General features: G+C 39.5%; 1 protein-coding gene across 8 annotated transcripts in view; it reads right to left on the bottom strand.

Annotated features, from left to right (window-relative positions):
* Positions 1–17504, bottom strand: part of RBMS3 (RNA binding motif single stranded interacting protein 3) — a 713822-nt gene that overhangs the window by 493126 nt on the left and 203192 nt on the right. For 6 of the 8 annotated variants that reach the window (XM_065627651.1, XM_065627659.1, XM_065627650.1 and 3 more), the window contains one exon: positions 3468–3641. The exons of the other annotated variants lie outside the window; for them this stretch is intronic. In XM_065627651.1, the coding sequence (XP_065483723.1) occupies positions 3468–3641 (174 nt within the window). The remainder of the gene's footprint in view (positions 1–3467; positions 3642–17504) is intronic. 8 annotated transcript variants of the gene reach the window in all.

The following is a 17504-nucleotide window of genomic DNA, read 5'->3' as shown; positions in this document are numbered from 1 at the left end:
TCTGTGTTTTGTTTGCCCACTTTACACATGTACTTCTTTAGAATTTCCAGATAATCTAAGCAGTCATTTGTTAAAGTTAATTCACTGGAAAAGATTTCTTAAAATCTGCTGAAATTCTACCATCCTTCCAGTAAAATGTGCAGAAAGGGAAATTGAGTCTTTGAGACACTGGAAGAAGCATGAGTAGGAAACCTGCACAGATGTGAAAGTGCTCAAAGGACGGCTCCTATATTGCCCAGTGGGGACAATCAGAATTACTTCGACTATTTTTTAATCTTCCTTTTTATATTCCTTGGGTGAAGAAAGTTCAAGAGGAGAGCATGTTAGATGGCTAGGTGTCTCCCATTCTGAGCACTACATGCTGTAATTCTGTGGCTGCAAGCTTCTGCATGTGAATGCCAGGGGAATTTCTAGCCCCCAATATCAAAAACAAGTCATCGTATGCTTTGTAAGGGCCGTTTACCACATTACCACTCTTATTAGTATACACAGATCCTACAGGGTATCCTCCCTCCCAGCATAGCTAGGAGAAGTTAGCATCTTCTTGTTTGTTCAAAAACTGCATTGCACTGTTGACTGGGATGACATGTAGTCTTTTTTTTTTTTTTCTCTTCCCTTAGATAGCTCCAAGAGCTGAAAAATTACTCCGTCTAAACAAACTTCCTGTTCTTGTCTTTCCTAGGGTGGAAAGACTGCTTTTAATCAACGATTGCAGCACTATGGAAGAGAGATGCAGAGTGTGCTCTCAGATAAAATAAAAATCTCACCTTTGGCTCAGACATATTTCTCAGGATCAGCCAGAGTCATAAAGGTCTTTTAACACTGCACTTTGTATGATATTTTTTCTTTCATTTATTAAAAAAATGAATTAGAGCTTTTTTTTTTTTAGTTACATTTGGCCCAATTAACATGAATCATTTTTGTCTCCTACAGCTTTTCTCCACACAGGAGAGAAATCCAAAGCTTTTCTCTTGGCTCTCTCTCCAGGGACTAATATCTTTAAGTACTTCAAGGCTGGATCCAACTCCCTGACATTTGTTTGCCTTGAACTTGCAAAGTGCTCATAAGTTTGTTAGCCTTCAAGAAACTGCAATGATCTTTAGACATATTCCATGTGGGAGGTTTTGCAGAAACAGCTTCATACAGCAATAAAACCTACAGCTTGTTCTACTGAACCTGTGTCAGATGAGGGCAAATAAAATCCCCTGAAGTATTGTAGATATCAAGTTGAGCATGTTACACTGGGAAGATTCACGAATAAAGGAGCTCCTCTATATCCAGCTCTTATTGTTGTCATTTGCCATAAAAGCGTCAGTCTGAACCCAGATTAAACAAATCTAAGTTAGAAACAGGAACCAGACTAATTCTAACTTTATCACAATACACTGCAACAGATATTCAGGCAGATATTAAGGCATCGTTTCTTCTTGGAAACTTGACCTTCACCTGATGCTGCAGGAGGGAGGAGCTGAGTTTGCTGGAGTGCTTTGCCCTGGCCCTGCTCAGAGCCTCATCCTCAGAACGTGCAGAAGTAGGGAAGGTATGGGAAAAGTATGTGATCACAGTGGTTAGACACTGCAATGGCAGCAAACCTGTTACAGCTTCTTACCACCGGTCCAGTGATCTGCTGAGTAGCACCACAGCAAAGCTCCTCAGAGTGCAGGAGCCAAAAAAATGTGCCAGTTTTTCTAAACAGTTGAACTGGGGGCACTGAGGGCAGAACTAACTGAACATTTTATTTATCTTACCTACTTGGTTTTGGCATTTCTCATCTGCAACTCTGGCTATTCTGAAATCTCTACTTCCCAGCAATCAGCTAAATCAACTTCCAGATTAAAGTATGATTTCCAATGACAACATATTAATGGGCTTGATGGAAACAAATATTGTACAGGTAAAGCAATTCTATTTGAGGTACCATCAACTTTAGTCTAAACAAAGGAAAGAGACACTGTGGAATTAGCCTAAAAAAGAATCTCGTGCCTTGACTGACATTTTAATTCATATGGATACAAAGATGTCTCCATTTTTAACCCATCTTACAGGCAGTACACATTCTTCTTGTACACTCTGTTGCTATGTAGAGTCAAAGCTTGACTCACAGAGAGGGTAGTGTTTATTCTAAATGATCAAAGCTAAGGAGCAGTCAGTACTTGAATACCCACAGTTTAAGTTAAATTAAGCTGTGTAGGGACTCTTTTTGAGCCATCATTCTAAACAAGGAAAATATCTGTGCCCTTCTGATGCCAAATACTGTTTTTTCCCTCACAACGGTTTTTACCATTTTCAATGACACTGTAATGGAATTGAGCAAACAGCAGAATCCATAGAGATGTTTAATTCACGCTGAGATCTCACCACCTCAGAAAAGAGATAAGATTTTACAAATTTATTCCCCTCCTTTATTTCAATTACCATGTTAATGCTTCAGACAATTCCTAACCCAAACTTCTGGCCAAAAGTCTGTTAGCAGGTAAGCTAGCAGATCTAAATCAAATCACAAAGATCTTGCAATAAAGATTGCATAGCACAATTTCCCTTCTGTAGTAAGAGCTGCACTTTCCCCTATTTTCCTACTGGAATTCACCATAGGATGACGAAACTTCATTACATACACTTGACAGGATGTTAAGACAGTATGTTCTTTAAGCAGTTCTAACAATATCCAAAGCTAAGTTCAAATCCAAACATTAAAACAACAAAGTGCAGAGTGGGAAAAGAGGAAAATTGCTTACACTAACAAGGTCTTAGTTAACTCTCTCAGAGTCTTTCGAAATCAGAAACTAAAAGAAGGAAAAGGTTCTTCTATAAGCACTCTGCTACACCAATATGACAAAAAACCACCATGGGACTTCAGTTGTGACTCTTTCATGGTTGTCGAATTAAAACACACAACAACAGTAAGCCTCCCTCCCCATTCTTTTTGGCCACCAGTTCATGGAAATTACAGAAGACCAGTAGTCTTTGCCTAGCAACAAGATTGCATGTTCACTACTGATCACAGCAATGATGAAGTAGTGAATATTAACAAATCTAATGATGGCAAGAGATGCCTTCCTTCACTGACTCATCCATACAATTTAAAATCTCTGAAATAGAATAACTCATTCATCTAACAGACTCAAGAGAAACAGGAAAAAAGCCATCAATAATACTGCTTTCCAGCCCACATCCCTGACACTGAATCTCAGGCACACTACAGTAATTGCATGCAAGGAGAAGGATTGCTAAATGTACAAAAATATATGTATTTCTACTGAGCCATGAAACTTCCACAGTTGCTCACGTCTTAGACTCATTCTAATAACTTCTAGAGTTACGGTTAGTACACATGAGCTGTTCTGACTGCCGTGGGACACAAAGAGCTCTGGTGAAGTGTACTGAACTCTCAGCCCCTGAGCGCCTCCATCTCCCAGGGAATCATACAGCTCATTCAGGTAACTGCAGAAAAAGTTATAATTACTTACAGCAGGATGTCCAGTACAGTAGGTGTAGCTAGCATGGGACTGGTAGTGCAAGCTTGCTCTTGGAAAGGTGTATGTATTCCAGGCAGGTTGGCTGCTATTCCACTGGGAGCTAAAGCCAGGGCTCATGGTCACTCTCGATTTACTGCTTTGGTATGTTCTCACTGTGGAGCTGGACTATCAAAAAAGAAAGAAATGCAACGTAAAAATAGCTTTTAGGGTAGAATACAAACAATGCAGCTACACATCATCATTATGCATATACATACTGCCGCATGGTCTGGAATAAACTTGAATGTTTCCTGTAAGGAACTGAGAAAAGCAAAAAATTGATTCCTTCAAAGATATCGGTGAAACAGCTATACCGCTGTAATGCCCCAAAAAGACTGATGACTGTTAGACTTTGGGCTGGGATGTAAATCAAATGGGCAACGGATAAGTGATAGAGATAAGGGGATGTTCTGAAACAATCTTACAAGATTAATAGTTGAAACATCTATGGTTATTTATTATAATGAACTAAACACTGGCATTTATTGAGCTCCTGATCAGCTATGTCCATTTTACAGTAAATGGCAATTTAGGGCCAGTGTTCTCGATAGATTTCTTGAAGTCTTAAAATCCCATCTAGTGGCTAGGTAAGGTCAAGCCTTTATAAAGCTACCTCAACAACGCAAATATGTAACCTTCCAAATAGGCTATGAAACTTCATTACATTTTTTAATTTCTTAAAATGTGAAACAAAAACCCCCAAAATATTTTTTTAAATTTAATTCAATAACTTCACCTGAAAGTAACCCAGACTATGGATATGTAGTTCATCACTTCAATTCTTTCTCTCTCTCATTTTGCTTTATTTTAAATGCAGTTTTCTGCTTCTAGTTCTCTTTTTATAAAAAATATTCTTAAAAAATGCTTGCACTGATGGGGTAGTTTATTAGGAAAAAACCTGATTTCTAAAACGAGTAGAAAATGCGTTAGAAGTGGACGCATTTTTAGCAGATATTTAGGTTGGTCTTCAAAGACATGCAAATGTACTTTTCCTTCCATATTCTGTTCTGCATTTGAGTTTTGCTTGCTTTCTTTTTATTGGCAAAGGTGTTTTCAATATCCCAGGCAAATTTACACCAGCTAACTGTAATCAGTACAAACCCAAAACTGTTATTTTTGAAGCATTACATTCACGATGACCTTAGTAATATTACAATGAAAGCTTGAGAAATATGAATGCAAATAATATTTCTTAGAAATGCTTATAAATGTCCCTGTTAGTAAGTTGATGCTATCAATTTCAAAAGCTATATTCAAGAATGACGCTTCATTTATTTTTACCCTCCTTTCAAAGACAACTTTTATACACGATAGATGTAGCATTAACCAAATATCAATATGGGCCAGCATCGAACAAAGTGTTCCACACAGTCCAAGACCATCCTTACCCTGAAGTACTTACAAGATAAATGAGAAGGTCAGGAAAAGGATGAAAGAGCAGGTTCTGATGCAGAAGCAGAGAAAAGAGCTTTGTAAACATGACTTTCAGTTTCATTTCAGTGCTTCAGCTCAGTTTCATTGGGAGAGGATTAGTGAAATGGAAGGAAAAGGGGATGGTGAGAAGACATACAAAAAGAGTTTTCAAGGACACATTCTAGCTATAAAAATATATATACCCTGTATAATCTTTCCAATTTTTAATACCATATTTAGATGAGCTGCTTGTAGAAAACTACAGGCCATACTGGCATTGGCTGAACACGCCCTCTTTATCTCATTTAATTTTCAAAAGTTTAAGTACACAAAGTTTGCCTCAGTTATCAATTGCTGTATAAACTTTAAGTTCAAGAAAAGGCCAAATGACTTCCTGCATGTGTTTATTTCCTGCGCCGCAGATTAGGAAGCCTGAAAAGAGCAGTTTCCGCTCACCAGTTCTCAATATCTCGACGGATTCGCCTCCCGCCCCCACCCCTAAGCGAAGGATTCCTGCGGTGTGATTTCTAAAGATTTAACTTACGACTAGCTGAACACAAAGCATATGAATGAACACTAAAACCCACACTAAACTCTCATTAGTCACCGTGTGTGACAAGTGGTTACTTTGTTCTTACAAAAGGCTTAAAGGAAAAAAAAAAAATCTGCCCCTACAGTTAAAGAGCTTTATTTGAAATGAATCTTTTTATATGAATTTAAATCATGACAAATCAAAGGGGAGAAGCTATGGCTACAGCTAGGGAAAAAAAAAAAAAAAAAAAGGTTTTAATGTTTTGCATTTGTTTGGTTTTTTCTTTTCCCCCTTTTTTTTTTTCTTTGCCTTTTACCCTCTTTCCCCAAGGAGCAGAAACTGCATTTTTTTTTCTTTTGACGTATTACTTATCTTTCAGATTGCTCCTCAAAGACAAATCTCTCTTTCTAGGCCCCGGTAGACTTGCTTCTACATGAGACATGAAGACTAGGTTTTGTTTCGGACAGATCAAGTAGGTTTTTAGCCACAATGTACTCCTCTGTGTACATTTCTCCCCTTTATAAACATCAGGTATTCAAGTGTAGCTGCTTATTAACTCCTCTTGAGGAGTTCATCCCTGGCTGAATATTCTGTGAGTATTGAGCTGCTGTATCCTAACAATAGCTTCGCTCCTTCTTATTATTTCTGATGGGTCTGCATTGTATGGACCAGTAGAAAATATCTGTGGCTGATGGGATGTGAAGCTGCATTGTCAGCTGTGATAATTGTTAACTGATTATTTGCACTATGGCAGTGAACTCCACTACGGTAAGGAGAGATGTCCTGTTAGCACTATACAGACGTGCACAATGCCCGTTCCTGTATTAGAGAATAGGAGCAAAAATAAGCCTGTTTTTTAAAGTGCTTGTCTCAGATGCTGAACAACCTTCTGCCTGTCGAATGAGTTTTGTTTTGTGCTTGTGTGCTACAGAAAACACCTTCCCGTATCTGCTACTGTGCTGGCGGCACGGTTCAGAACTAAATACAGAACTAAATACAGGCACAAAGATGAGCTGCCCTGCCCCCTTTCTGCTCCTCCACCCAGCTCCCACCCCATGGTGGAGGCATTAGAAATGGTGAGCCATTCAGACCATCAAGGGTGTGCTGGGTGTCTGTCAAGGCCTTTTTAACAAAACCAGGACATTGTCCTACCTGTGCAGGTCACTTGGGATGCAGAGGCGGGAAGCAAGACCCCATGTACCCCGCTCCCCCTCAGGGTGGCTGGGAGGTCCCTGCGAGGACAGCCCTCTGCTCTGAGTGGCTTTGTAGAAGGGCTACTATTTCTGACCCGCTAAAAGCTTGTCTTTCTGTGGCTTACCTCCAGAAAAAACAACAACAAACCAACCAACCAACACCCCCCAAAACACCACCACCACAAGTCAATACTTGACGGAACTCCCAGGATAACTGGCTTTGAAATCTTGAAGCTACCTAGGTTGTCAGCCAGAGATGAGAGACATCTGCACTGTCAGCCGCCAAGCCCTGGGACAGCCCGGTCACCCCGCGGCTCTAACCTCGGGTGGCGAGGGAGCTAAAACGTGAGATCAGGAACCTCAAAAGTCAACGTGTTGAATTCAAGGTGTCCTCTGAACAACAAAACTGCGTATCTCTGCAGCCTTCCCAGCTCAGCACAGAGGTGCCCATGGGAAAGCCATTGGGCCAACTGGTGGAGCTGGGAAGGGAAAAGGGTGCACTGGGTGCAGGCACCCAGGTGCTGGCAGCATGGGGTGCAGGGCGGCCTCTGTGAGGAAAGGCCAGGGCTGCCCCATGCCAGACATGGTTGGTTCTAACCAGCTCCAACCAACCCATCGCAGGGCATAGTTGAGCCCCTCAGCCGAGACGGTGGTGCCTCTGGGAAAATGTATTTAAGAAAGGGCAAAATGCTGCCTGGGAGTGAGGGAAAAAGTGAGAAACATCACAGCGAGCACCCAGAGGAGAACAGGAGGAGGGTGAGGAGGTTCCCCTGCAGCCCCTAGAGAGCCTGCCTGGAGCAGGTACTCCGAGACAAGGTCTGTGGAGGATCCCATGCTGAAGGAGGTGGATATGTTCTGAAGGAACTCTGGCCCATGCTGGAACAGGGGAAAAGGGTGAGAAGCAGGAAAGAGGAGCTGTTATTCCCCATCCCCCTGTGCCACTAGGGCTGGGGAGCGGGCACAGGGTCAGGAACAGAGAAGTGGACTTGAGCCTGGGAAAATGGGGTAAAGGGGGAGGTATTGTCTTAATTTGTCCTTGCTTCTCACTATCCAAAGTTATTTTCACTAGCAATAAATTAATTTCTCCCAAGTTAAGTCTGGTTTTGCCTGTGGCAGTAATTGCTAAGTCATCTCCCTGTCTTTATCTTCACCCACAAGCATTCCCATCTTATTTTCTACCCTGTTTTGTTGAAGAGGGGGAGTGAAAGAGTGGCTGGGTGGGGTGTCCGGCAGCCAGCAAAAGGTCAACCCACCGAAAACTGGTAGGTCTTGTGGCACACAAGCTTCTATTCAGGATCTGAGAGTGCCTCTATTTCCCCCTAAGTCTATGGGTTACTCCAAGAAAAGGTAACACCTACCCCCATAATCCTGTCTTATTTTTCTCTTGGGCTGTCAATGGTAGACCACCACTGCCGCTCCTGGGACAACCTGATTAGCTTTCACAGAATCACAGAACCACAGAATGTTAGGGATTGAAAGGGACTTCAAAAGCTCATCTAGTCCAATCCCCCTGACGGAGCAGGAACACCCAGATGAGGCTACACAGGAAGGCGTCCAGGCGGGTTTTGAATGTCTCCAGAGAAGGAGACTCCACAACCTCCCTGGGCAGCCTGTTCCAGTGTTCCGTCACCCTCACTGAGAAGAAGTTTCTTCTCAAATTTAAGTGGAACCTCTTGTGTTCCAGCTTGAACCCATTACCCCTTGTCTTACTGTTGGTTGTCACCGAGAAGAGCCTGGCTCCATCCTCGTGACACCCACTCTTTATATATTTATAAACATTAATGAGGTCACTCCTCATTTTTTTCTCAGAAAACTTCTGCAGAAAGTTATCAGACTACAACAAAAAGAACTGTTGCCCTCCTTGCTATGTTCTGCCAGAAGTAAGAAATATTACAAAACTAGGGGAGAATTTTCTTTTCCTTGAATAAATCTCACCAGTATTCTGATGCAATCTAAATTTGAGATCAGTAATATGTAAATGTCTAAGCATATTTTAAAATATGACCCTCTTTTTCCTGTGCCTTGATTTCTCTGACTTATAATATGGATAATCTTATTTTAAAACTTCTAGGCTAACCTTTTCCTCATGTTTGTAAAAGTTTTGAACACTTTTGGACATAAGAATGAGGGAAATGCAAAGTATTATTAGTATTATTACTATTTCTTGAGCTTAAATCCTTTCAGTTCTTAGTTCTTTTAATAGCTGATATGTGAAGTTTAACAGTGGAAAAAATAGAACATAGTATTTATGGAGCACTTTTTATCTTCAAAGCACTGTGCAAATGTGAAATAGTGGCAAAATTTTTGACCAGTGCAACATTTCCAACTTTTAAAGCAGTTTATACTAGATGTAAGAACAAGCAGACACTCCTGATTTGTATGTGAATAAAGGACACCCTTTGACTAGAACATTAAGCAACATAAATAGTTCTGACATAGACTTAGTCTTATATCATCACACCAGTGGCTCTCCACACTTTGCAATACAGAGTCATCATGAAGTAAACTAACAGGAAAAATTTGTGCTAATTCTGAAATTCTACATCATGTCAAACGCAAGACTGACTACCTCTATCAGACACTCTTCTGCCAGCTATTCCAAAATGTTGTGATTATTATTGGCTTTGTCATTCCAAAAGGAGAGGCTCAATATTCTGCTCTACCTTACCCCTCTACCTGAATTGACTTTAAAAAGACAAGAGGGATTAAAGAGGTGTAAATAACATCTGAATTCAGCCTCCCACTACCTCATCTTTTAAAAGCAACTTCCCAGAGCTATGATGTCATTTTCTTAGCCCACACAATTTGAGCTATCTCCAGTCCCTTGGATTTTGATTACAGAATGGTTCTGTCTTCAGCTCCATCTGGGTTTTTTTTTCTGAAAGGAATTATTTTTGAAAGGGTGTCCACCCTTTTCCCCCTCTCTCTCCAAGGGATTTGACATCCCTTATTTTGGATGTCAAAATTATTACGAGAGTTGGGAAAGGCCAAGTACAGAAACTGCCATTCTGGAGATACGGTTTGCAGGAACCCTGTATGCCTGTACTTGGATCAGACCATGATGCAAAGCACAGTCCTATGCTCTTAAAAGTTTGGATGCTTTACAAAATACTACCGTTCCCATAGAAATCAAAGTTTTCCTATAACCTGGGAAAGTCAGAAATGAAAATAGCTGCCCTGGAACATTATTGCATGAGCTAAAATGATGTATTTGTTTTCTTGCTCAGAGAAAATATGAAACTGGCAACCTAAATCTGAAGTTAGTTCATCACGAAATCCACCTGAGAGACCTTAAAGATTGTGGTAATTGCAAAATTGAAGAAGGAGGGGTGTTTTTGGGTTGTTTTGAAAACTAAACATGGAAGATATTGCAGATTTTTTTTAATAGCAGGAAAGATGAATTTTGCGCTGCTACTTTTCTCAACATAATCTTTCACTATTGCTTGCAAATCTTTTACAGTCTAGAACCAGATTCCATCTGTTCCAGTAAGAACTGAGCTCTTAATATTTGGCCACTGCAGATTTTGAGTTTATCAAGTTTGTCTCATAACCTTTATGAAAAAAAATTCAGAGACATGATCAAATTTAAGAGAAACATTGTTTTTCCAGACATGGGATTGAAACTCAATACCCTATACCTGGAAAAACAGGATCAACTGAGAGAAATGGCATTCCAGTGAAACCACAGAGAAATGATGAGGCTATATTTCATATCTCAGCATACAGGGAAAGCTATAGCTCATCCAGAGGATCCAAGAGCACTGAGCACTAGCCCACATCAGGTCAAACCCCAGGGTGTGCAGCCCATCTGCCTCCTCCCGGTAGGTGGGAGAAGAATGTTGTCCTTGGGCTGGCTGTGCTCAAACAGGGCAAAGGGGACCCAGCCCTGCACGACACAACCAGCACAGCTGAATTACTTAAAGCTGGGGCCCAATCAGAACGCTAAGTTGAGAAACTTTTTAGGATAGATCCCAAATTATCGAAGTAACTCTTGAGGAATGTATTCTAGAAAAAAAAAAAAAAAAAAAGTCTGCCGCTCATTGTTATTTTTCCCCAGAGTTATGCCTTGAAAACAAAATATGTATGGTTTTCACACTTTTCTGGTTAGAACTCCTGTCATTTCCAGTGACTCAACACAGTAATTCATGTTGTACTTTTAACTGTTACTTGAATCCTAAGAGCATTTTTTTTTCCTGGGCAAAGTATGAAACATTGCTCTTGTAGTTACAGAGAGCGAGCAGCTGAAAAAATGATGGCCTTCAGGTTTTGAGGAAGAGGCCATGAAGAAAGAGCCTGGATTTCTGCCATCTTATCATCCACATCAGTGCCAAGAGGCAAAGAATTAGTAACAAGAGACAGGCCAGTGACAGTTCAATTTAAAGCCTTGAAGTCTCATAGACACCTGTGTGAAAGACCTGGGTGTAATCAGAAGTTGCTGTTACCTGGTGGTTCTCTAGGCAAGAGACCGCTGGGTTTCAGTCAGCTTCTGCAGACATGCACCTCTTAAAAAGCATTATCACAACCAGTATCTAAGCAGGCAAGCTCAGTGCAAAGACCAACGTAAAGCCACAAGAAATGCTCCTATGCTTCAAACTGGTTTCTCCAAAATAAGAAAAGGAATTTTGCATGCACAAGAGAAACCTGCATTGGTTTTGTTACCTATGTTGTACCCCGACATAGGGAACGGGGACACTCATGCTCCTGGACTACGCATTTGTATGTCTTCTTTCCACAGAAGGAAAAGTGAAGGGAGACTTTCCAAAAGATTTGTTGGTTGTTTATCTTTGTTAAGTTATTTGTAAAAAGTAAACTGGGATTAAAAGGCATGTTTTTCGATGGGATTCTTATTGGCCTGGTTTAAACCTTTAATTCAGGTTTGAACACAGTGAATATCTTGACTCCAAGTCCCCTCCTCCTCCACCTCCTTTATTTTGAAAGGAGTTAAGGGCATGCCCAAGTTTCTTCTGTTCAGAATATTATTTAGTCAATCTATTGTGAGAAATTTAAGTCACAACAACCTCAGAAGGACACCGAATGTGACCTTGCAATGGTAGGTCATTAAGTAATTATTTTCTAAAAATAAAACACACTGGCATCTGTTAAATTTACTCCAGCTTTTTTACAACACCAAAGTTATGATTTAAAGTAGCGAAGCATTATGTTAACCCAAGATGAGCGTGATCTGACTGATCCCAGTAAATCCTGGCAAGAGAGCACTGGTTAAGACCCCACCACAGATGACCTGCATGTGCTGCATCGTTCTGATTTCTTAAGAAGTCACCCATATGAAATAATCACTCAGTCCAATCTAGGAATGCACATACAGCTCATTAGTGTGGAGTGACTGAAGAAGAGGATGTTCTTCCACCAGGAGCTGGAGAGCACACAAGACACAGAGGTAAAGAACTTGAAAGGGAGGATTTGTGCCAGATAAGAAAGTCAAAGGGTGAACACTAATCTTAAGCAAAGTTGTTGATTACATACAAAACATATCATATTAAGTCTCTGATCCTGTAAGATCTCTGGAGTAGTATTTTTACGAGGTCTAAGAATTCCTCCCTCATATAAGACGGTGGCCATTCTTGAGATCTTTTCTGCAAACTACACACCAGTATTTGTGACTTGCAGCATTTGCTTGGTAAAATAGAGGACACAAAGGGATGCTGCAAAAATTGAAAAAAACCACCACCACCACCACCACCACATAAACAACAACAACAAAACAAACACAAACAAAACCAAAACCCATGATAAGTGCATTTGCTAGTATTACATTCCCAGGTACAGAGGGCTCCTGTATTAGTTTTGCTGTAAGTCAACAAACCACTTGTACCTACATATTATGTTTCTATGTGGGCCTATGTACCACTGACTGAAACACAAGTTCAGGAGTTTTACTGATTAATGACTGATTTTAGCATTTACTTATCTGCTAAATTGGGACTTTTTACAGACAACTATCTTTTGTGAAACTCATTATTTTTTGACAGTTTGGGGAGAAAAATATTTATTTCATTAACACGTGAATTTGTTCCTTTTTACAGCACCCAGAGGTATGTTTCACTGTGTTCTGCAGTATCTTAATATTTTTTCTGATGTATCTGTTTACTACATGTATATTGAATTACTCCCTGAACAATAAATCAACCACTGTTTTGGATTCAAAATGATTTTCCTCACACTAGATCTGCAATATACAACTTTTTTTAGATAATCCCAAGAGTAACAGCTGGCTGACAATTTAAGCAAGTCTGCAACATTAACCAGTGAGTGCAATCCAGACTCACATACCGGAGAAGAGGGATGCTTGTGAACAACATCACTTCTACAGTTCTACCAAGTGAGAAAAAGTCAGATTTCTTTCCTCAGCTGCAGTAGGCAAAGCATTAATTCCAGCATCACGTGTATATTACAAGTCTTCACATCCACAAAATGCTTACTTTACTGAATGCAACGCAGTTATGAAATGCATTTGGTCACTGGGAAGAATTCTATAAATCCTGCAAAGCTACCCAATGTACCACTCCCCAGCTAACTCCTGTGGATGGGCCTGCACGCTTTTGCAAACCTCACTGTGGGATTAGGACATTTATCAAAGCTATGATTTCTTGGCCACAATGTTATATCTATTGTATACCAGGAGTTCTGCAGGTGCATGATTTATCCATCCTGTCATTAGCTACAATACCCTGCAAACAGTTTTTATTTTCTGCTGGAGAAACAAATACTCCTCCCATAAATCGTTTTACTGCTGATTGGGGAACAGGCTCCTGCTCCCTTGACAATAAACCAGCTTGCTTTCTCTGACCATGGAGTTATAATTTTCAGCATAACAATCTGAAGCTCAACACCATTTCTTCTGGAATTAAGTAATATAGGGAAAATTGTAGCTTACTTATTTTCAATATCACACCTGAACTCTCATTATCTGTTAAGTGCCAACATGTTTGATCGCTTGAGGGACATCACAGACAACATAGCCCCTAAAGATCCAACCATGGGAAGACAGAAGGAAGAAGCAAACATCAGGTAAATCGAACAGATAAAATAATCTTTTAAAATGAAAATAAATTCTCAATATGAATTTTGTTCCTGGGATCAGGATTTGCTAAAGGTTTCAGTTTCTCTGAAAATGTTCATGGAACATTTTAAAAAGCAAGAAAGCAAACCGGATATCCAGGAAATCCAGAAATGAAAAGCGCTTTCTTAGTCTGTGAAATCAAAGTCAGACAGGCCTTTCACTCAAATTAAATATTCATAGAACCACATATATTGTATATGACACATTTGAATGTGAAAAGGCTAATATCCTCTGGCTTTCCCAGTACTCAACTAATCTATTAGAAATGTAATAGTCAGTCTAACCGTTCTGTGACTTCAGCAGGACATATGAAAAATAAAAGAGAAAGCAGAATGAGCTACAGAGAGAAGAAGAAAATAAGAAGTAAGATGTATCCAAGACCAGCTCTCAGGGTACTCAAAATCAATTTCAACTGCCCCAGATATCTGTTAAGTATCAAGTACAGAACAGAGGAACATGCACACAGGGCTACATGGTTGCCTAGAAAAGCTGCTTTTTCCTCCTTTAAGCTTTGGGCACTCATGCTGGAGAAGAGCGAGATCATTCATTTATTAAAAGGGATGAGCAAATTATAACTGGGATGTCGACTATAAGCTCTTTGAATTCAGTGTAGCAAAGAATGGTTTTCCAGAATACATCAATACAAGGTTACAGATTTCTTTAAAAAAAAATAAAACAGCAATGAAAAATGACATTAAAATTCCCAGTACAAAAGGCAACAGAAATACCTAAGAGACAGTGTGTTAAGGCACAAGAGCTGATGGGATTTTTCTTTGGTTTGGTTTTATTCCCCTAGGGAAAATCAAAAGCAATGAAGGCTAGTAAAATCCAAATACTTCTGCAGATTACTGACAATTCCGTAGTATAAAATGGTGGAAAGGAGACATCGGCATCAATAAACAAAAATACTATTAAGTCAATGAAAAACTTTGTGAATAACTTAAACGAAGGAATAAAGTAGCGTGAGGTAACACATGCTGAAGGTTTGACCATGCAAAGTTTCTCTGGCCTGGGTCAGCGCAGAATTTAAAATAATGGGACTACTCATGTCCTTAAAGTAAACCATGAGTACAAGCAAACAGACCCCTGACAAAGCTGTGGAGAAACTACTCTCTGAGTTAAATACAGTTCTCTCCTGCATAATTGCCTGCCACACATAAAGTACTATCATGTGGCCAGATCATAAAAGAAAACTCCTCTCTAGATAACATCACTCAAATGTTTCTAAATATATAAAAACACTTTTACTTTCAAGTATCAATGTGAATGCAAATAAGCCACCTTCCCCTCATAGTACCTTTCCTTCACAATATAAACCACTCCTCTTATTCTTATCAGCTAACGAACAAGTGTTTTATGGGCTGACTTGCATTTCCAACATGCCACAAGTGTTTCATGTTGGCAACTTGCACTCTATGAATTGGTAAACAAACCAAAATAACAACAACAACAAAATTCCAATAACTTAGATTTTAGTAAGGTTACTGCAGTAAGCAAAGATCAGACAGGTCTGCAAATAGCTTCAGCTTTCATGAAATTACACTGCTGAGAAAAAATAGCCCAGACACATTACACATTGAGGGGCTCAAAGAGCAAAGCAGAGATCTTTTGAATCCTGTTGGAGGGTGCTCAAACAAGAGAAGTCATCGACCCTTGAGAGAGAAAATCCAGAGAGGCTCCTCAGAGCCTCCTGGCATGTGGAGCTGCACTTCTTCGCTTAGGAAACACTGACAGCTAGGGGAAAAACCCCGTGTGGCTCAGCCTACGGGATTTTTCTGCCCTGGTGCCCAATGGCATGAAGAAGATTCAGATCCTTCCTGTTGAAGTTCAACATCATAAACTTGACAGGCAAAAGGAAGGGAAAAAAATAAAGGAAAGCTCTGCTTTTGTGTTTCTCCCTGCTGTAACCAGAGCCCCCTTCCCTACCCCCAAATGTTTGTTAAGATGTTAAAGTCTAGATTTTAAAATGTAAGTACAGCAGTCGTGTCCAGGCCGCAAGAACTAGATGAGAGATGAGGAACAGAGACTGAGGACAAGAAAGATGACCAGAAACCACAGCAAGAGGCTCCGAGGATAAACAGATGCTACCCTATCTCATCTGTGTCTTCTGTTTTGTGGGTTTGAGCCTACTTCTCGGAAGACTGGACATGGAATGAATGCAGATGGAGATTTCTGTCACATTGTTCCCAGTTGGTTTAAAACCTCTGCTTCTCGAGTCAAATCTTTTCTAGAGCTGTTGACTGCCTTTCCAAAGCCTGAGAATGGACAGAATTTCTTACCACTCTATAAGGACACTGGTCTAAAAAGGCTAGAGGATTAACAGCAAATTAAACTAATATGGTTACCATAGAAATCCCTTTAAAAGGTATATTTTGAATTTCATATTTCTTTGTCAGTAGATAGTCTCTGCAGCTCCATGCTTAGAATATACATTTCAGGAAAATTTGCCATATAGCATATTCAGTTGTACATTGTAGTTCCTGACACGTGTGGGTGTCGTAACCTTCCAGCAGAAACAGGAAAAAATGGTAATATTAACAAGATTTCTACAGAAGCTTACAACATTAGTTACCCTATTATCTAACAAAACAGTTCAGAATGACTGGTGGGAATATCTTTGAAGATTTCTAACAGATATTTTTAGAGATACATTATTTGTTCAGTTCCAAATACTCCAAGAATCGCCTATACGTAGCTTCAGTATTATTTAGTGTCTAGTGAACTGTTATGTAGATACTAATACAAAGTTAATGGGTATAGATGTAAAAGAGACTCACCTACTGTACCTGGAAAGAAAGGATAGTCTTTCACCTAAAAACTATGATTTAGAAGATCAAAAAATCACCATTAGCTGTGAAATAGGCTTCTTACATGAGTCAAATTTCCCGCAACTCTTTCCCAGCCTCTGTAATGGGGATTTTACTACTTCTTTTGCATCCTTTGTGAGAGGGTATGACACCTTTTGTCCATTCGTATAGAACAGCAATGTCCTAAATCACCAAATCAATCACCAATGACCTGATCACCAAATCAGGTTTTTTGTCAATTTTCAGTTATATAATGAGTATAAAAGCTACTATAATTAGGAAAAAAGCAGAACAAAAGATACAGAGAGGCTTTCAGTAATTCATATACATATACGCAAGCATAATTGAGTGAAATAAAGAACACAGGCAGAATACAGAGGATATTTCCAATGATGTTTAAATCTATTGGCAGACTAATTTCTTAAGGAAGTTAATAGCAAAACCATGAATTAGATAGATTTAAGAAAACTAAAGAATATAACAAAGGCAAAGATGGGGGAAAGTAGATTTGGGGAGCTGAATCACAATAATGGAGTTTTGCTCTGTCTCATTTATCTATATATATTTACACGGGGGAGAAAAGTGTTGTGAAGACATTATTTCATTCATAGACATAACAATCAGAAATTGATCCAACTTTTTGAATATTCTTTCTAAATTTTGCATTTTAAAAGAAATACCTAGAAACACTGATTCCAAGGGAAAAGGTAGTGGATTTTTTTAACTGTCTGCTGCTAAGATTTTATGTAACAAGGATGAAGGGCACAGGAAAAAAAGAAAAAAAAAAGATGCTGTTCTACAGCTTAAATATAGAAGAAAAATTTTATCTCATATTCTAAAACAAAATATATTTATGCACCTAACCCCTCTAATTTTAGAAATATCTGCTGTAGACTGTCATTATACCCAAACTGTTTGCAGATGCTGCTGCACAATTGAATAGTCAAACTGTTTAAATATTTT

The sequence above is a fragment of the Caloenas nicobarica genome, chromosome 2 (genome assembly GCF_036013445.1).
Source record: "Caloenas nicobarica isolate bCalNic1 chromosome 2, bCalNic1.hap1, whole genome shotgun sequence".
NCBI classification, from domain to species: Eukaryota; Metazoa; Chordata; class Aves; order Columbiformes; family Columbidae; genus Caloenas; species Caloenas nicobarica.
Note: the sequence above shows the minus strand (reverse complement) of the source record. Positions and strands in the feature narration are given on the sequence as shown.